The sequence below is a fragment of the Capsicum annuum genome, chromosome 7 (assembly GCF_002878395.1).
Source record: "Capsicum annuum cultivar UCD-10X-F1 chromosome 7, UCD10Xv1.1, whole genome shotgun sequence".
Classification (NCBI taxonomy): domain Eukaryota; kingdom Viridiplantae; phylum Streptophyta; class Magnoliopsida; order Solanales; family Solanaceae; genus Capsicum; species Capsicum annuum.
The window spans coordinates 18,086,313-18,107,378 of NC_061117.1; the positions used below are offsets into that span (position 1 = coordinate 18,086,313).

Genomic DNA, 21,066 nt, shown 5'->3' on the forward strand with positions numbered 1-21,066 from the left:
AACAAGAAAGACTTGGAAGCCATATTCCTCCCGTCCAAGCTCCACAACCGAACCTCCACTTCACCAAATCAATCCTCTCAATTGAAGCTCCACTTTTCCAAAACCGACACATCCATGTAGAGGCATATGGTAGAGAGGGACATGAAGGATATGGAGTCTTTGATGATGCTTATATGAAGGAAGACGAGTTGAGAGAGAGACGTAGGGATCAACTAGGAACCCGCCACCAAGTGAAGACATGGGAATTGAGGCGGATGAGATTGAGGGCAAATCTCAAGATGGAGAGGAAGTCGAGGGGCAAAATGAAGATAGTAGTGTAGATGTTTGGCCGTATGATGATGCATGTGACGTACCCAATTAAAAGAGAAGAATCCATGAATTTGAGGTCAAATTTCTCTCAAGATGGAGAGGATGATACGGGCACAATCATGAAGATGGGCGTACGTATGCATGCATAGAATCAAGCCAAGGAAGTGTCCAACTTGAAGTGTGAAGAGGGCTTTGGACACACCAAAGCCCCTACATACACTCCATAGGCGCCTTTTGTCTTCCCTTCATTAAGGACTTTTTGGATATTTCACTTATGTTTGTAATAAGTCTATAAATAGGCTAGCATTAGGTGTTTATTTCCTTAGTTGTTGAATGATATTATAAGACACATTTGAAACACCTTTCTTCTCTCTAGGGAGAGTGCAACACCTTTAGTTTTGGGCTTGGAAAAGCCACCAAAACCGAAATGAGGGTGATGCTAGTGTGAAATCACTAGTATTGCAAATCTTTGTTAGAAATCTTGGTGCTTGAGTGGTTAACGCCCTCTTGTGTCATTGTAAGAGTGTTGATGTTGCTTTTATATATATTAAGGGTCTTAGTGTTTTACATACACTTGGGTTCTTAGTTCTTGTAAGGGTTAATGTTTCACTACCTATCCTTTTCATTCTTGTAATCGTGTAGTTGTTTGTGTTCTTGTTCTAGTGAAACCGGGGGTTGTTGACATCTAGTTGTTGTTGTTCTTGTCACCTTGTTATCATCTTCTTGTTGTATTTGCTGTTTTGGTGGTTAAACACAACGATACTTTGTCCATCTTGTATTATTCTTGTTTGGCCGAGACTTGTTCCCACTTTGGTTCTCGGCTTCTATTGTGTTTTGTGTCTTGTTTCCATGTTGTGGGTTGATTCCGTTATCACTTAGTACCTTGCACTAAACATGGAATGAAATAGTCATTCATTTTATCCCGAAACTATTTATCTCTAATACCTCATACCTAACGACCTCTAATAATTGTGCAAAAGCTAAACATGTCAAGTAATATGAGACAGAGAGATTATCATTTAACGATCATTTCTGCTGCTCAAACCAATAACAGAGACATCTCAGTCTCACATAATTTCTATCCCAATAATAAAAATAAGAAAAACTCATACCCTTAGAGACTCTACTCTTGAGTATGGCAGACATAACAATCTGCTAAGGGCTCACTAGAGAGGGAAATTTGTTTAGAAGGTTGTGCGAAGGCAGTCCTCCAGGTTCCAATAAAGTAAACTATTGATCTAAACAAATCGGTCGGGTTTGCGTTAAACAAGAAAATTAAATAATTTCAATTGAAATTAGGTGATTTATATTGATTTGGGAGAACCTGTTAAATTGAGGGACATATATGTGAAATTTGCTAAAAACGAAATATATTTAGCCCCACAATATGATAGAGGTAAAGTCAATTTTTAAAAGTAGTGAGATATTTTTGACCCTTACCTTTTTTTCATATCCTTCCAGCATTGAATTCAAGAAGAAAGAACTAAAAATGCAAAGTTGCTACTAATAGATCAACCTTTCCTCAATTTCTTTATTTTCTTCTATAAACATGAGATCCAAACCAACTTTTGTGCATCTCGACAAACTCCAAGCTCCAAGATGTAGTACTAGCTCTCACCAATATAGGTAGGTTCTTAGTAACTATATCCACTAAAACTCAAAACAACTTTTGTGCATCTTGACTAACTCCACGATGTACCTACCAGCCCCCACCAATACGGATTCCGAATAACTCTATCCACCAAGACTCGAACAGAAGCCGGATATGAAGCCTCAGATTATGCCTATTATTCATTTAGATGCTTGTGGGGAGGGGCAATTGATATAGCTCAACAAATAGGTGGAGGAGAAAGATGGATGTTATTTCTCAAAAGAGCACAATAAATCATCTGATACTAGAAAATGCATTTGACAAAATCATCTTTCTCCAAACCCCACAAATAGCAGAAGCTTTAGTGCACTGGGCTACCTTCATCCTTCTGACATCAAAACTAGGATCCTCCTGGCTTTTTCCAAGCTAAATTATTATTACAACTGCAGAGAACTTTTGTATGCTATTCTAAGTCACTCTACTATACAATTATAACTCATACAAAACTACAGCCATCTCATGACACCAATAAGTGTCTTTTCACCTATCATGGATTTGATAAAACTAATCCAGCGACAACGAAAACACAGCAACCTTCGCTCGAAATACCATGATACGTAATTTCTTGGTCGATGTCGTAAAGTACCTCTCCTACAGAAAAATTCAGAGGTCCCTTTGAATTGAAAGGAAACAATATTCATCGCGCTTCCACGGAGTCTTCAATAAGTTGGTCATTTCTCTTTCTGCGCAGAAGGGCTCTCGCAATGGAGAAAAGTGCGATAAAAGCTATTTCCATGCGCTCAGAGCTGCTTGTCTTGATGGAAACTTTACCCATCTTCCGGTTATTAAGGTTTGCGCTGACCGACATGTTTGTACCTCGGCTCACTCTGAAGTCAGTTTGCAAGTTTCCGCTCAATACTGTTTCTTTGTTAAAAGAGAGAACTGTCATCGAGAGACTCAGACTTTCATCTCTCACTGGATAATCCCTACCTCTTAAAGTAGCTGCAAAGCTTCCGCCATAAGCTGCTTGCCCATCACCACCCATCCGACCAGCGTTCACATTAAATTTCAGTCTCTTTCCAATTGAAAAACTATCTTCACACTTGGCACCAAGAAAACACTTATCCCCGAACGGTATAACAGAAATACCACACTCTGTGACATTAGTTCTTAAAGTTCTTACCTTTGCGTTACTGTGAATAGTACAGATCAGCTCTTTATTGGCAGATTGAACGTCAACACCTACAATGTAAGTGGGCCGGCCTGGATGGGTAAAAGCTGCACCAAACTCGGATTGAATACTCAAGTCTTGTTTGTCCTTGCTCATTTGTCCATTAACCGATGCAAAGATGTTTTTTCTTATTTCTGCACTGCTCTCAAGGTTAATGCCATCAAAGCTCACATCATGGTCCCAACCATTGGGATCAAGGACTGGTCTTGCAAGCCATTGTTCACTCGTGATGAGACATCTGTATCTGTGAGTAGGGCAATCTGAATCGAAGCTTGGAGGAATAGCCATATCTGGCAGCAGAACTGGCTCTGGTGGGACTTCCTGCGACTCATCATCTGGGGCTTTACCCTCAGTCGAAGAAATTCTCTTTTCTCTTTGTCTACGAGCTTCCTCTATCAGTTGTTTTTTCAAATAGAGGGTTTCCCGGTAGTCTAATTCGTCAAGATAATCCTTCTTTTGGGGACCACTCAACCTTTCAAACTGAGACTTGGTCAGTATCCGAATAGGAGGTAACTGATCATATTCGTTGTCTTCATCATCCGAGTCTAAAAGAGAAACCTGATCAATTTCATTCTCAGCTCCGGCATTTCTTATCTGAGCACGATGCTTTAAAAAGGATGAGAGAAGATGTGGAAGAGAAGGTAATCGGCCTACATTTGATGGTCCGACCTTTAGACTGTCTTCGAACTCCAATAGGGTATTAACATCACTTAGAACTTTGGTGCATATGCACAGCAACAATAACTGAGATTTCCACACTTGCCCATTAGGAAGAATTTTCTCTCCAGCGTTATTGGTCTTACAATTGGGATCATTCTCCACCAAAATCACTGGATTTTTGAGCTTTGTGTCAGAGACTGCCTGGTGAATATAATGTTGCACCAAATCTGTGCAGGTGGCGACAAAAGATTCATAGTTAACAGGATATCCATTTGTTCCTTCGCGAAGATTAAAGGAAGAATGAGTCATGACAAGGATGGTGTTAAACCAAATTGCAGGACTAAATACTTCTGTTATAAGCTTCAACAAGGGAAAATCACTGTAGCCCGTGTTGATCAAATCCAGGCGCTCAAAATACAGTACCATATCAGGCGTTTGTTTCCTTAAAAATCGTTTCACGGAATGCAAGATCTTCTTGTTTTTCCGGACATTACTGGGTGAGGGAGGCAATAAACCAGGAGTGTCAATAAACGATACTCTGATGCCATTTACCAGTCCCACAATCTCTTGAATATGGTCAGTAGCAGGCTTGAATGCGTTGGTTGTTGCTCTTGATTGGTCAAAAATGGAATTTATAGTTGAACTCTTGCCAACTCCAGTTCTACCCAGTACAAGGATCTTAAATGAGAAATCCAATTGTGGTAGGCCAGCAGCTTCATGTTCTGCTGCTATTACACGAGCTCTCTCCATTTTAAGATTTGCCCTTTTTAAATCTGATTCTCTTGCCCGTATCAGTGATGCCAGCTGGATCCGGTATAAGACCTTTGATACCAAAAGGTTGTCCTCGGACACGCCAAAACGTTTAAGAAGGCGCAAGAACTTAATCTGAAGGGCTTCAATCTTTACCACTGGACTAGGCTTCTCATCAACCCTAAAATCCGACTGAAAAGAATCTTCGCCTGTCCATTGTTGTGAGTGGAAATTATTTGTATTCTCCTGATCACCATTGGAAGATTGGATTGGATTGGGTAATGTAGTTGTTGTAACCAAATCAGCAGTGTGAGCTGAACGAAAAGAAAGAAAAGAATGCCATAAACGACTTGAGACAGCAGTAATAGATGTGTAAATCAACGGTCAATTGGGAGTCGTTCGTAGCTAGTAAAGAGGCAACTTATCCTGTATTAGTTTCTGCATAAGTTACACAACGCTTGGAAGCTATTTAGAAAGTAAATTATTCAAGTATAAAATTAATACGAGATTTGATTTGCAATTCATAAAACCGCATAACTAATACATGTATAAGTTACGAGGGAATTACTGTATTATCTTATGTGGGTTAGAAGATGGAATAACTAATAGCCGCATAACTAATACCTGCAGCATTCTAAGTTCTAGCCAGCAACCAAACAACCCCTTATTTAACAGGTGAAGTGTATATAAGCCAGTGTTGTTCTATAACATTCAGAAGTAGACACTATCCAGTTAACTAAAACAATGAAGTCCAAAAGGATATGACGTATTTAAGTTGATACTGACTAGGGAGCCCAACATAACAATCTTTACTACACAACAGGATCTGCAGGATATGCATATGCACCCTCTTATCAATGGATAAAACATTGATACAAAGTTTTATTGCTGTCATTATCTTTTACACACATCAACAATAATTCTGGTCTCTTTGTGCTTCTTGTCGCTTTCGAATTACTTGATATTCTAGGGAAGTACAAATCTTCTAGATATTTAAAGCTTTTGCATAGGTAATGTCATTTATTGCTTATCACAACAAAAGGAGTGTCTAATATATCAAAACGCATGAATGTGCCTTAAGAACAAAATTTTGGAACTATAGCAGTTATAGGGTACCATCGCAACGAACCATTGCACTTCGGATGCACACATGTTAATGGTCTACATTAATCATTTTGATGAAAGGTCTACATAAATAATGCACACACAACAACATGAAGACGAGAAACGAGGTATCTAGGAAACTGCTTTTTGATAAAAACAATGATTGTGATAACCTCTCTCGTGATATTTTCTCCATTTTTTTCACTGTAGTTTATTTTATTTAATTGTCACTAATATGATATATATGTCAAATTTACATCTTAAACACCAAAAGGAAAGCCGTGGAGCAACGGCAAAGTTGTCTCTCTATGATCTATAGGTCACAGGTTTGAGCCGTGGAAGCAGCCACTAATGCTTGCATTAGGTTAGGCTGTCTACAGCACACCCTTTGGGGTGCGGCCGGGTGGCCCTTCCCGGCACCTTGCTAACACGGGGTGCTTTGTGCACAGGGCTGCCCTTGTCTTTAAAACACCAGGACTCGTACAATCATACAAAGTAGATTGCAGGGTTGCCACGTATCTGGATTGGGATTCAAACAGAATACCAACTGGTTTTACCCTTAAACTCTAAAATGGGAAGCATGTAGAATCCTAAATGCTGGAAAAGAAATTAAGAAGCTTCCTTTTAATTTTTAATATAAGCGTCAGCTGCTTTTTCTTCCTTTCAACTTTAAAGTGATCCTAAAAAGGAAATTACTTCGTGCCACCAAATTTCTGCAATTTCCTCTATTCTCAATGTTCACCTCTACCTCAACCACTCAAGGTTTAGCCATTTCCTTACTTCAATCTACAAATCACATACCAACTCATTGTTATTAGGTAGAATATTTATAAGCGCCCTTATTCTTCACAAGGAGATGCTCCTTGCACCAATCTTGTTCCTCTTGCCCAATGAAAACCACTAGCAAGCACTCAACTCTCATGCACGAGGGTATCAAACACTATAAATACACAAGCGTTGTGAAAGACGTGCTTAAGCACTGAAGCAAGGCAGAAAACATGTTTAGCACTTCGCCTCATTTTATGGGCACTTTAGTGTCGTCATCAAGGCTCTAACGCAAACTTTTCTTGCCAATGAGTGCAATGCTGAAGATGTGACACTAAACAATTGATATGTCATTTTATCATTATTTTTTTTCAATTTCTTTGTCTGTATATTTGTTATTCATGCATATGACTATTAATATAGGACTACAGGTCCATACTTGTAGTTTTCTCCATTTGTGCTTCTTTTCACTAAAGCTCACGCTTTATTTGCGCGTTGTGCTTAAAACCCCAAAGGAGCTTAGAGCCTTTTTACTGTTCACTTTTGATAACACTGAAATGCACCACATATTTTTCCTGTCAACATGCTACCACTTATTGGAAACCAACATAAATAGATAAACAAAAAGATACCGACAATCTAAACGTGTCAGAGTTTCTAAAACTGATACATTGTTCAGAACTTGATCCAACCGCTGCAACTTTAGTTTCACCTGTTAATAGAATCTATAAAATATAACCAAATAACAGGCCATTTGATTAGCTCTCACTTTATAAACACTATTTCTTGTGTAGAACTTCATGAACCTCTCTGTTTAAGAGCATAGAGCAACTTCAGCTGGAAAGTCCACATCAAACTCCATCAAACAAAATAGACATGCTTACACTACTGTATATACCCAAGAATGCAAAGCAAAAACCAACAGAAGAAATTGACTATGGAATTGAAGCTAGAAAACAATCAAAACACTGCTTCCACACTAACATACAGTCATTATTCTAATGAAATAGCAAAAACTACAGGTGAACATTTTATCACAGCACATGAAGCAGAATTACCTGGGCGATCAAACTCTTGATCAGGATGTTCCTCTGTCAAGAAGTTATCTGATGCTAAAAGTGGTCTTGATGAGGCTACCGACTTCGTTATTAACTGTGACAGTACCCAGTCCTTGAAGCTCATCATGTTTTCTGCACATAAGGACAAGGATTCTCACTGTTAATTCAGCTTGTCCCTAGTAGTATAAGATATTAGGTGGCAACACCAACTGAAGATGTTCATACAATTTTATCATAGAAAGAAAGTAGTGTGAACCAATAAATGGACTACGGAGAAATTCTTATATTAAGATCGTGATTGGACCTGTTTGGCAAAGAGAATAATCTTAAACCTTCAAGAACAATTAAAAAAGGGACAATGTTCCATTGGAATGTGAATATGTGACTTAGTCCTAGTTACTATTCCGGGGAATTAAAGAAGGGGAGCTCTCAAACTGCTTGAATGAGAACACTACTTCAAAGTTCAAATGATTCCAGGATATTTAACAAATTACCAAGAAGGCTATTCACCATCTATTGATCAGTTTCCTTCATACTATCTGTATCGTAGTGTTACGATTTCTTGCAAAGGTTCGGGTCACTGGACGATGAACAGAAAAGCCCGAATCAATTGATTTGGACTTCCCCTTTCCTTTGTTTGAATTCCTAGATCGACCTATTTTGTAGATAAATTCAGCTGGTTAAAGGGAGGTTGAAATCTTAAAGTTCATTAAAAGAGAGAACTCCGATCTCTTTAGCTCGTTAAAGGGAGGCTGAAACCTTAGAGTTCAATGGAAGAGAACTTATTAATTCTCATATCTCCCTTTAAATAGTAGTCTTATTACATCAACAAAAAGCCTAATCCTTAAACTGGGAAATATAAAACCATATTCTAGAATAATCAATGGAAAGCCTAACCTTATGAAACTAGGAAACATAAAACCCTATTCTAGAATAATAAATAAAGCTACTTAAATATAATTATATAATAAATAAAACTACTTAAAATATAAATAAATAATAACCATATTCCACGCATCCACAACACTTAGTTTCACTCTAATGTTTCACAGTTGCAGAAATGCCAAGTAAGGCTCTATGCGGTAGGTTCATTGTGTTCTGCCCCTTCCCCCAACCTCACACATAGAGGAAGTTTACTGCACCAAGATGTCATTTTTATATTTCAAACTTGCCATTTATTTGATGGGTGATCATTTCCGGCATAAATTATACCTACGTGGAAACTGAGAAACATCAACCAAGAAAATATAACAGTACCTAGTTTTAGTTTAAAATGCCAAAGAAAAACAAACATCTACAGTCCTAATCAAACAAGAAATACAACACCACCAAGTGAACTCTTCTTTCTAGATCAACACAGCTTTCTGAAATACAACAACAACAACAACAACAACAACAACAAACCCAGTGTAATCCCACAAGTCAGCTCTACAGAGGGTAGACTGTAAGCAAACCTTACCCCTACCTTAAAGAACGTACTGAGGTTGTTTCCAATAGACCCTCGGGGCTGAACGAAGAATGAAAAAGTGGAAGCAGAAACAACAAGAAAATAAGATAACGAGGTTAAATATCAACAGGTAATAACAGTTTTTGCGATAAGGCAATTCAATCAAAATGGCAGAACCAAATGCTGAAAACTGACAAAAACTCAAATTTCAATTCAAAATCACAAAACCCAAATGCTAAAAACTGGCAAAAATTCTAATACCTGTTGCAGGTATCCCGTGGAATTAGTCGAACTGGTTCAGACACTGCGATTATAAAAAGAAAAAGGAAAAAAAACTGACAAAATCCAGATGCTAAAAACCGAAAAAAAAAATAATAATTAAAAATGGAAGGAAAAGCAAAGTTTAGACAATTGAAAATCAAAAGGGTATTGAAGAAAAAGGGGAATTTGAATACAAGAAACTTAGGGGAGAGTTTAAGAATTTTGGGTTGGTGGATCGAAATTGATTGTTGGGTTTATTTTGTTGGTTTTGAGATAAGACACAACGAACATGTTGTTCTAGTGACTCTCCGCCCTAAATTAGTTTCCATATATGTAGTTTTTGTCTTTTCTTTCCTTTGTTTTTTTATTTTCTTTTATCTTTTATTCACTATTCCAAAAAGATTATTTATTTTCATTTGATACACGTAGTTTTAAAAAGTAAAAAATACTTTTAAATTTTATGATATTAAATTAAAATTATGTTAAATGTTTCAAATAATTAGTACATTTGACAAACTCAAATCAGCTCAATTGAAGAGTTGAAGTTTGACTACAACTCTTAAAGAAATTTGAATTTGAGTTCTAATGAAAGTAAAAGTTTGATGGGAGAAGAGCTTTTTGGAGAGTTATGTTTAAATTGAATAAGGAATATTCAGAAAGTAATTGATAAATTGACTTGATAGTGTGTAACTTGAAAACTGAAGAAACATATTATTAACTTGGCCTGATACTAAGAAACATAATATGTCTCTTAGTCTTGATGGCCCTAATACTAAGGAAGATGAGAGGTCTTAGTCTTCGTGTCTTAGGAGTTGGTTACAGAGTTATAATATTGATGTAATTCTGATATCAGTGAATTATAAAATTATTAGTGCAGTTTAATATTTTAATTCTATTAAAGTGCACTATATCAAATGATAAAGTGTGTTCTTGATAGTTGCGATGCACATTAGTAGAATATTATTAAGAGTAAAAGTGTGTATTTACTTTATGTAATTCTTATAACCACTAACACTTTATTTCGGTCATTATTTTATGGTAGAATGTGACATTTATTTCTTGTAACATCTACCATTAGTCTACCTCATTACTCTTATAACTCTTGTAAGCCTACCTCATTACTCTTATAACTGTTGTAACATTTATAACATAAAAGACTATTGATCTTTCCTCTTTACGATCCCTCTTTATTATTCCTATTCAATATAAGTATGAATACTTCAGGTATAAATAGAGGTGGTCTTGCATGTAACTCTTGTGACATTTATAATCTAAAGACTATTGATCTTTCCTCTTTATGATCCCTCTTTATAATTCTTATTCAATACAAAGATAAATACATCACCTATAAATAGAGGTGGTCTTGCATGTTATTGCATGTATAAGAAAATATGATAAATGTGAAAAAGATTATAGTGTGTAATAGTGAAAGAGAAAGTTGAGACAAAGAAAATATTCTAAGTCTACAAGTATATTCACTATACAAAAGAGAGTAATTATATTAGTGAAAGAAAGAGTTGAGACAAAGAAAATATTCTAAATCTTTAACCATATTCACTAAACAAAGAGAGTAAATATATATTGAAAGAAGGTGCTTTTATGGTAGAGCTTTGGATTCTTCAATTAATCCAGAGTTACTTGAGTTGTACATCTTTGATGGGTTATTGTACCCTAGAGGGGACAAGTCACGAGATATATTGTTGGATTGGTGTAAATTATGCTACAATGAGCTTGAATCTCCTTAAAGAGAGCGAGATATCCGCGCCTCAACCAAGAAGAAGATTATCTATTTTTTCTTCATTTTGTTCATTTTATTATTTAAACTGTAACTATTTTAATTTGTGGCATATTACACCAACAAAAACTGAGTTAGATTTATTGTCTTCATGTTAGGAAACTCAATAACTTGGGGTCATACACCTTAGGAGGTTTGTGATTGAGCTTAATTAGGAGTTAAAGCTTATAATTTCTAGGTTATAAGAGTCTTGTAATTTGTCGTAGTAGTTGAGGCTCAAGCTGTTCTAGTGAAGTTTGGGGTTAAATCTTGTAGAGGTACAGGTCGTGATTTTTTTACATCCTTTTGAATCGGGTATTTTTCACGTAAAAATAATTGTCTCTTTTACTTACAGTTTTACTGCTTCATCAAAAGACGTAGACGACTTGTTTCATACATAGACAACTCTTAAATAATAATAATAAGTAAACTTATAGGTCGTGTAGAATATCAATTGGTATCAGAGCGAGATTATCTTGTAAGGGTTAACACCTATTAAGATCACGATGAACTCTACACCACCTATTGAACATAATAAAAGTTAATCAACAACTCGACCAGAGATGGATATCATTTCATTTGATGGAAGGCTAAGATGAAGATGTACTTTCAAGGTGAGGATTTTGAACTGTGGGACAAAATCACTGATGGACCAATAATTTCCATAAAGATAGTTGATAGAGAACAAGTAAAAAAGACAGAAAGTGAATTCACCACTGAAGACCTCGTTGCACTCAGAAAAAATACAGAAGATAAAAATATTCTTGTTTGTGGTCTAGGTCCAGCTAAATACAATAGAGTGTCAAACAATACTACTGCTAAATAAATTTGGGATGCTTTGATAAATGCTCATGAAGGCACAAGTCAAATAAGAAAATTCAGGATTTCTTTACTCTTCAGTGAATATGAAGCCTTTAAACAAGTCACTACAAGACATGATAACTAAATTAACATCTTTGGTTAATGAGTTGTCATTCCTAGGGAGGGTTCTATCTACTGAGGAACAAGTAAAGAAGGTTTTGAGAGTTCTATCAAATTTCAAATGAGATGTTAAATTCACAGTCATAAGGAAAGCTAAGGATTCACTATAATGTCCTTTGATGAGTTAGTTGGAAATCTAAAGACCTATGAGATGGACATGAAAGATCTCAAAACGGAGGAGGTGGCTAACGAAAAATCACTAGCTCTAAAGGCATCTAACAGTGATGAATCTATAGTGAATGAAGAACAAGTAGTTTGTATTACAAAGAAGGAATCTAACAGGACAGGAATAAATAGCAGAAAATGATCCAATGATAAAAATTCGATTGGATAATATAAATGTGACAAAACTGATTATTAAGGATTGTCCTTTACGGGATATTGAGTGGAAAAAAAGAAAGAGCTGAAAAGGAACTTAAGAAAAAGGAAAAGGAAGGATATGTCATGATGGTTGTTTGGGGTTCAGACTCAGAAAAATCAAATGATGAAGATAAAGGTGAAACTGCTTTCATGGCTATTAGAGATTCAGATAGAGAAGAGAAAGAAGGAACATTTGAGGAAAAAGTGAAAGAAGGCAAGCGACATTGATACATAGATAGTGCTTGCTCAAGATATATGACCGGAGACAACAAAAAAATCCTTTCACTTACCTTATTTGAAAGGGGAAATGTGTCAGTTGGAGACACCAAAAAGGGTACTATCACTGAAGTTGGAAAGATTGGTAGATCTGAAACAAAAGCATTGAAAGATATCTATCATATTGATAAATTAAAGCACAATTTGTTCAGCATCTCTATACTTTGTGACAAAGGAAAAAAGGAAACTTTTACTTCTACAGGTTGCAAGGATAAGAAGCTGGATACAGAAGAGATTATTCTGACTACCAAGAGACACGAAAATGTGTATAAAACTGACATTATGGGGATGCCCAGTAAACTTGACATGTCTTGGTGCAATTAATTGTGACCCCCTGCTATGACACAAATACTTGGACATGCAAGTCTGAAATAGCCGAACAAAGTTGCCTCAAAAGACATAATTGTAGGCTTGCCTAAAACTAAGTTCAAAGAAGAAAAAGTTTACAGTGCATGTGTAAGGGAGAAGCAAGTGAGATCATTATTCAAGATAAAAAATCATGTCAGCACAAAAAAGTGTCTCGATCTGTTCCATACAAACCTTCGTGAACCAATGAGGATAAAAAGCAGAGAAGGCAAGAGATATGTTTACCAAATGACTCCTAATTGGAAATCTATTTAGTGCAATAAAACTAATCTTTCATAGTTTCACATGAAGGTCCTTCCTTAGATGGAATGTCAAAAAGATTGGTGAAGTCAAGAAGCAGAAAGCGGCCAATGATTATATAAGAGCACAAGAGGGAGATTTGATTAGCTTGGTGGAAACCAAAGTGAGTGGGAAGGTAGCCATAATTACCAGATGCTTGTGGAAGAGTTATATACTGATGTAGAGGATGAGTAAATAAGTTTGACAAGGGCGCTATGGGAGGGTAAACATAAGTATAAAAGATGATATTTCTACTACGATTGAAGGATATTTGTATTGGAAGAGCTGATGTATAGTTTCACATTTGAATTTCTCTTACATTCTACGTTCCTAAAATGGATTGCATCAAATATTTTTGTATGGAAAATGTTTTCCACAAAAAGCAATCTTCGTGAAAAATAAATAATTTTCATACATACTTAATTTTTTTTATGATTTTATAAGTAAACAGAAAATATTATCCCAAAAACATCTATTAATCTATATAAACACAATGAAGGTGAGGCGCAATATGTTGGAAGGTGGAGCTAAGGAATGCTAGTTATGAAACTTGTTTTTTCTATTTCCGTTAGGGAAGTCATTTTTCCCTTTTAAAACCAAACATAAAAAAGTTTGGCACCACTTCATCCCAAACACACCCAAAATCATCTATCCAAGACCATTGAAACTTGAATATACAAGAAAAAGGCATGAAAAAAGAAACAAGTTTCTTCTACTTGAAGTTGCTATTATTATTTCTCTATGGTTAGCCACAAAAAAATAGAAAGGTTACACTAATTATCTCTTTTGCAAGGGATAACATAACATATTTTGTTGCCAAAATTTGGAGAGCGTGTGTGCCTTTAAAATTCAGGCTAAGATTACACTCCAACTCAAAAGCAGCAGCAGCACCACTTTGGAGCAAAAATATCAGCACAAACCTTTTTTCTACCAACAAAAACTGTTTAGCGTGTACGCAAGCCTATAGGCGATTTCAATCTGGTGTTGCTGCATTGGTACTACGCGAGTTGCAAGTTTCCTTCTAGCTAACCTGTTTTTCACTAGCCTTGTAGTACAGCATTTTCTGCACATAGAACATCATGTATCCTTGTGCAGCTCTCACGATGTTCTCACTTACCTGAGTGATCCAAGCATCATCACATTTGTACCATTGATTACTTAACCTCAGATATGTTACATAATGACCAGCATCAAGTTTACCGGTATGGGTGATGACAGCAAACAACTCAAATTCCGAGGAAGATTCACAGGATGTGTTGTCTTGCTCGTCCCCGTCAAAGGAGAAGATTCTATTTCCAAATCGGCTCCTCAAGATAGACGAAGAAAGGTAAGGCGACATGTCCAAGGAAAAAGGAAACTGTAGGTAGTGATCAACCTTCCTCGACATTTTCTTAATCACAGAATGCTCAAACCTTTTGATATGAAAGCAAGAAACTAGAGGCAGTTTTCTTATCGACATCTGTTTAAGAGATTCCTGTCTCACTTGACAGTGTTGGCAGAAGAACTTCTGATCGGACCCCAATTTCTCAGGTCTTGTAAAATGATCTAAACATCCCATCAACGTAGAAAGTCTAGCATTTTGGCTAGACTTACCGGGTTCAACTGCTTTTTTGTGAGTATTATGAGACTTCTTTGATGTCGTCATCTTTGCTGAAGTACTCCCCTGGCTCAGTTCCAAATCCAACGAGATGTCTATACATGGATCATATGTAGTAGATGTGAAGCCACAAGCTGTACACATGACATCAGACCGCAAGATTCCAGAAAATACTCTATGAGCAATGCAACAGTCTCCACTGCCTGTGCCAAAGAAAAAGATTCAGTAAATAAGATCACAGATGACAAAAGGAAACGTGTACACATGTTACGTACAGTAAAACACACTTGATATACACTGCTTAAAATGCTGAATACACTTGATAAAAAGCAAAAGGCCCTAATCACGTCATAACGTTTTCTGAGCTATTGCTAACAAAACAACAAGGGTCCTATGAGGAAAGTCGACCAACACAAAGAGTAGCTTACAATTAATGGAGTACAACTGACATTATCATTAAAAAAAAAAAATCAGAAAGAAAGTAAGGTCTTGCAAAGCACATTTATAGTCTTGAAAGCTCTATTATCTAAAACTAAAGGCTATTGCTCCTTGTATAAATTATCTAAATTTTGTGAACTATGGACAGACTATCTATTATCTCAGTTCTAGCTACGTACTAATCTTAATACTCCAATTTAGAGGAACGAGTATAGGTATGATTTTTTTCAATCGTACTACATGCGACTTAATTGAAATTTAAAGCACAAAATTACCATATCACGAATGAATTGCTGCTAAAGAGTCACCCCTCTAATGATTGTTCTTCTAAAGAAATGCACGGTACCAAGACATTCAACCCACAAGAACAAAATGACACGGAGGCTTAAGACAAAACGACAAAGTATAGTTGTCAACCTAGTAAGGACTTCAAGCTTTCTTGAAGGTTGTATTCAGCTCTCTCGAGATTAAGACCCTAAAACATGGTAAAAGTGCGAGTTAATATGAGAATTATTTAGTAAAAGAGAACTCCTATTCTGAAATAAAAGAGACTAACCAAGCTGAGACTTACTGGGGAGAGTAGGAGGAAATCTTTTCGCTTTAGTGAAACATCTCTAAGCCTGACAGCAAATATCAACTGGTATACTGCCTATGGCAAAGAAAGGACCTAAACCACAACCTGCAGTCAAATATACTATCCTTTTTCAGTGACGAAGGAAGTATGGATCGCCATGAGAGATGAGATTCTAGAACAACAAAGATAAGCCTATCAAGTAGATCCTAAGTGCCGACCAAGATGCTTGAATACATTAATCTACTTCCGACAGAAATTGCCACTTCGACCCCTTCCTCCTACTCCCAGGAAAATTTCAACAATTTCACCTGCTGAGTTACCTTCACTTTTGCAAGTCAAAATTTCAGTAATCCAATTATTTAGTTATTCAAGATTTTTAGGTTTTCCCACTCGTGGAATTTCACTGGGTATGTTGAGGTTTTTAGGTTTATGTTACTATTTTACTACATAACATATTACAACAACAATATACCCAGTGTAATCCCAAAAGTGGTTAATTCAGGTCAATTTAAAACAATGAAAATTTGAGCGTAAATATAGAAACCTTAATAAAGGTATATGAAACATAAGGCTTGAAAGCCCAAAGCAACTTTTCATCTATGTCATCAATTATCATGACTAAGAGTGAAGATTTCTCATATTTAACTCTATTACTCGAGCATAATACAGTGAGAAATTCTTATTGAAAAAGGAGAAAAGTAGCAAATATTGTTCCGGAAGGATCTGTACCACAAATAATTGATCAGCTACTTTATCTCTTTTATAAATATTAAAATATTAATAACTACGGGTTATGTTTCTCCAGCAGATATTGGAAAATACAAAGAACTTTTTATAGCACCAATGTTTCTAGACAAGAACTCATGTCAAGTTCCGATACGCATACAACAAAAAAGGCTACAAAAATGCACATAGCAAAAACAGGAGATGGGCAACTAACAGACAATCTACTGCAACAAACAGATTTACCTGGATTTGGGGCCTTCCCCTTGTCATTCTGCATTCTTTCGTGAATCCCATCAAGCACAGAAATAAAAAACTCATGAGCGTCCTGCTGTTCATAGCTTGCAAGATTTGACGCATGCTTCCACCAACTGCTCGGGAGATAATTTTACATCCATCAAAATCAGAACAACATAGGACTGCAATTATATACTCACAAAAAATCTACATCCAATTAATCAAAGTACATCAAAATTATATCACAAAAAAGCTACACACCACAGGTTAACTTGACCTTTACAATGGGAAAAAAGTGATATGTACAATGTTACCTTCTCAAAAAAAAAAAAAGTGATATGTATAAGTCCAACAATAAAAATTTGATCTTGTCCCAATATCATTAGCAATGAAGTAGTCCCACAAAGTGGAGTCTGGGGTGGTTACAGTGTACATAAACCTTACCCTTACCTCAGAGGTAGAGAGAATGCTTCAGATAGACTGCTCAAGAAAAAACTAGTAATGAAGAGTACAACGAAGCCAAAATCGATGAACCTTTTGAATTCAGAGATGAATCCAAATTTAGAGTAAGTGAATTCGTGGTAGGGGTAGTCTATTATATATAGATTATTTAACACTTGCACACATATAGACGGTCTAAGCCAAAGACACTTCTATTCTATGCAATCACATCATAGTTCTTCCAAGAAAAGCCTAACATGATCTCAACAAACCAACAAAAGAACAACAAATGCAGACATATAAACGGTCTACGTCGAATGCCCTCTATTCTATGCAATCATACCACATTTCCCACAACAAAGCCAAACACGATTTCAATCTCAACAAACCAACAAAAGAGACTAAATGCAGACCTGTAGAGGAACTTTGCAGGACTAATCGGGCTCCGATCCCCAGAGAAAACAGCAGAAAACATTGCATCCAAATCACAAGCCAAACACAACATAGAGTTCTTGTTCGCATTATTATCACCACTACTACTACTGCTCCTCGTTACAATAGTGCTATTCTTTCGCTGACAAAAATATCTATTATGCTTATCACTCAGAAAGTAATTCCTCAATGGTGGCGTATGAAGCAATGCTTGAAGTACAGAGTTCATAAAACACGTATTCCCAAGATTATTAAGTCCCCTCAACCCCCATTGTACTTCTGGTGGAGTTGTTAATGCATCATTGCTCATTTGGCTTGGGAATGGATTTGAATTCCCAACAATCAAAACTTGTTCTTTCACATCAGGTGTCCATGGCTTGTACTCCACCCGCCTCCTCTTCCGGATATTCTCCGAAAGAAGAGGCGGCTGTTCGATTGCAACAGCAGCAGCCTCTGTCTGGGCCAGTACTACCGCGGCATCAAAGTCGCGGTCGTACACCTGGTCCCTACACACACAACAGAACAGCTCAGCGCGGTCTATCTCAACAGTGATGTTGTGGTGCTGCTGCACGCAACTGGATCTATCTGCATCTGCCAAATGCTGCGACCGTGGCCCCAACCCCACGTGCGCGTGACAGAAAACTGCAGCGCACGTGACACAGGCGTACAGACGGTGTGGTGCGTGCCCGCACACGCCGCACCGTACCAGCACGTGGGGCGTATCCCTCTTAATCGAGGCCCGCCCCAATGGCCGGACTTTAACGCAACCCGGGAAATTGATAAATGGGTTCGACCCGATTCTAGATCGGAGCTCTGATAAATGTTGGCATCCGCTGCCCCGATTATCGATCTGAGGATTTTCGGGTTCAGATTCGGGTCGGATTAGATGATTGATGTTGTTAGACATTGGAGCTGGAAATACAAAGGCAAAATGGGAATTAAAAAAAGAACAATTTTAGAATGAAGATTGCAATTCATGGATCAAATCAAACAAAAATGAAGTGAGAAACATCTATGGAGTTTTTAGCCATTGATAAAAAAAAAAAAAAAGGAAGTGAGAGTGGGTGGGGTAGTGGCGTAGTGGGGTGGTGGGGTAGCGTGGGCAGATGAAGGTTTGATTTTTGTTAGTGATATTTGAGAAGAGTTTTGATCCAAAAAGGAAGGAAGATGTTTGGGGATTTTTTTTCTTTTCAAGAATTGAATTTAGACAATAATATTTGCATCTTTTGGGCCCTTTTTTTTTAAAAAAAAAGTATTTTACTTTTTCTTAATAATTATTGTAAAGATTAAGTTATTAATTGGCTAAATATATTGCTAATTCAGTGATGTGATGCAAGAGGCGAAGGTGCGACAAAGGGATGTGAAGATTGATACACTAGGTATTTCTAAAAGTGAGTTTCAAAGTATCTTCAATCTATTATTCAAGCAAATGGAGTGATTAAGGAGGATGTCGCACATTGTATCTGAACAAAGGATTATATCTGGCTATTGTATAATAAGAATGTGATGCAAGGCTTAAAGGTAAGTTTACAGACCAGTGGTTGACCAGTCAAGAATGTTCGTGTCCAAAAGATATTTTTTTTTATTTAATTTTTTGAGTATTTAATTAACCAAATAAAAGTCTTTACAAAAATTAGTCAACCCACATCCACAAAACACAAAACTAAAAATAAAAAGTCTACTCTACTATGTCAATTCAACACACCCGACCCTTTTATACTAATACATATATCTTTAAAGTAGGGTTTCCTAAATCATAGACCACTTCACCCCTTAGCTGCTTTCCTACTTCACTCAAAAAATATCGTCTCCCTTCAGTCTTTAGTTTATTCGTCTCTTGTTATGGATCATCAATGTTGTTCCATGTATACTCTTCTTGTGTTGTAAGGTCATCTTGCGAAAGTAATTTCCCTGATCCTTTCCTTCTTTATCATTCTCTTATCATTTTTGTTTTGATTGTCATTTATCATTCCATGGCGCAGTTGTGTTCTTCGGTGGATGGGACATCCATATCTTTTTGCGTTGTGCTGAGGGATTCTGTCAAGTGGAAGTGCTTAATCTTTTTGGATGAGCATTGTTTGTTTTCTTACTCTTTTTGACATACATCACCACTAACGAGTCTTTTCTACAGTGGATGGTATGAAGATACTGGAATGCTCGAAATCACAAATATCTGGTGATTAAGTTAGCTTTCTGATTCCACAACTTCGATCTGACCAAGTGACCCTCCCATTTTACTGCGAGTCCTTTTTATTGATTGTTATAGTGTAGCTAGTTAGTTGTTTCGCTACTTTTATTGCCCTTGTGGCATGTAAATATGTGCATGTAAAAAACACAAGCTTTAGCTTTCTTAGCCTCCTCACCTTTTTGTTGGTGACAATCTTATTTAAGGGCATTTTGACTTATCGTTATTTATGATTCTCTTTTCTGTTGATTTCAATTGATGAAAATTTTTGTAGCTGTAATTTTCCTTATTTATGCCAGATTTGCTAGATAATCAACTAACTTATTCCCCTCCCTTAGTATGTGTTGGTATAAACTTGCTTATGTGTCCATAATTTCATTATCTGCAATACTGTATTTGATATATTCCATGGACAATCTCATTCCCCTATTAACACCTTTTGCAATACTAATGAATCTGTCAGAATAATGACTTTGCTATGATGTGTTTGTTGCAATGGTTAGAAGCATGTAAAATTGTTGTTTCCTCTGCCTCTGTGTCTGTGGCGTCTTCTATATTAATGCCCTCTGCATAGAATAAATTTCCTCTATTATTTCTTAGACAAAATGTATATGAGCTAGCTCCAAGATTGCCTCCTGATGCTCCATTTGTGTTGTACTTCACCTATCCTGCATTTGGAATCTACCATTCTACTTTGGTGACTCTAATCTTTGTCTTTAACTTTTCCAACTCTTTTAGAATTTCTTCACAGCTGAAGGAAAATTCTTGTCTTGATTTTGTCACTTTCAAAATCATTTTCAAATTTCTAACAATGTTGTGGATCAACCTTTGTCGTGTCATGATCTTTTCTTCATACTTCTTGTTATTCTTTCTTCTCCATAGTTCCTAGATTATGATATTTGGTAGAGCTTGATAATAAGCCTTCTCCTCACGGCCTATATCTGTTTTCCACCGCCTTATGATGATCTTTGTTAAGCTCATCCCTTGTATGTTTATTCCTACAAAAGAAAAAAACTAGGACCAAGTTCTATTAGCATCGTCTGATCTTAGGAACACATGAGACATAGTCTCTTGTGTTTGACTTATGCAACACCAACATCTCAAAGATTCTTTATAACCCCATCTCCTCATTCGATCATCCACTAAAACTTTAAACTTCTACATTCTCCGCATAAAGAAAGTTATTTTAAAATGAATTCCCTTAACCTAAATCTCCTTCAATATCTT

The 21,066-nt window shown here is 36.5% G+C and overlaps 2 protein-coding genes across 3 annotated transcripts; both read right to left on the bottom strand.

The window, feature by feature from the left end:
* Window positions 1-2,205: 2,205 nt before the first annotated feature.
* On the bottom strand, window positions 2,206-9,490 carry LOC107853607 (translocase of chloroplast 90, chloroplastic). Of its 2 annotated transcripts, none has more exons than XM_016698585.2 (3): window positions 9,177-9,490; window positions 7,469-7,600; window positions 2,206-4,855 (listed from the first exon to the last, which is right to left on the bottom strand). In XM_016698585.2, the coding sequence occupies exons 2-3, from the start codon at window positions 7,593-7,595 to the stop codon at window positions 2,598-2,600; spliced, it is 2,385 nt and encodes a 794-aa protein (XP_016554071.2). In that variant the 5' UTR covers window positions 7,596-7,600; window positions 9,177-9,490; the 3' UTR covers window positions 2,206-2,597. The 2 variants fall into 2 exon arrangements, with proteins under 2 accessions (XP_016554071.2, XP_016554072.2); XM_016698586.2 differs by having other exon boundaries at window positions 8,934-9,487.
* A 4,412-nt stretch (window positions 9,491-13,902) lies between these two features.
* Window positions 13,903-18,845, bottom strand: LOC107853608 (ubiquitin C-terminal hydrolase 22). The gene is made up of 3 exons (XM_016698587.2): window positions 17,636-18,845; window positions 16,791-16,915; window positions 13,903-15,012 (listed from the first exon to the last, which is right to left on the bottom strand). Exons 1-3 carry the CDS (start codon window positions 18,559-18,561, stop codon window positions 14,234-14,236), a joined length of 1,830 nt encoding a protein of 609 aa, XP_016554073.1. The 5' UTR covers window positions 18,562-18,845; the 3' UTR covers window positions 13,903-14,233.
* Window positions 18,846-21,066: the final 2,221 nt, after the last annotated feature.

Excerpts from the sequence above, each read along its gene's own strand:
- LOC107853607 (XM_016698585.2), bottom strand. The coding sequence starts at position 7,595 with ATGATGAGCTTCAAGGACTGGGTACTGTCACAGTTAATAACGAAGTCG. Across the intron at positions 4,856-7,468 it reads TCAAGAGTTTGATCGCCCAG|CTCACACTGCTGATTTGGTT; the intron begins GTAATTCTGCTT and ends CTTTTCGTTCAG.
- LOC107853608 (XM_016698587.2), bottom strand. The coding sequence starts at position 18,561 with ATGTCTAACAACATCAATCATCTAATCCGACCCGAATCTGAACCCGAA. Across the intron at positions 16,916-17,635 it reads CCTGCAAAGTTCCTCTACAG|TTGGTGGAAGCATGCGTCAA; the intron begins GTCTGCATTTAG and ends TCTCCCGAGCAG. Across the intron at positions 15,013-16,790 it reads GGGGAAGGCCCCAAATCCAG|GCAGTGGAGACTGTTGCATT; the intron begins GTAAATCTGTTT and ends TCTTTGGCACAG.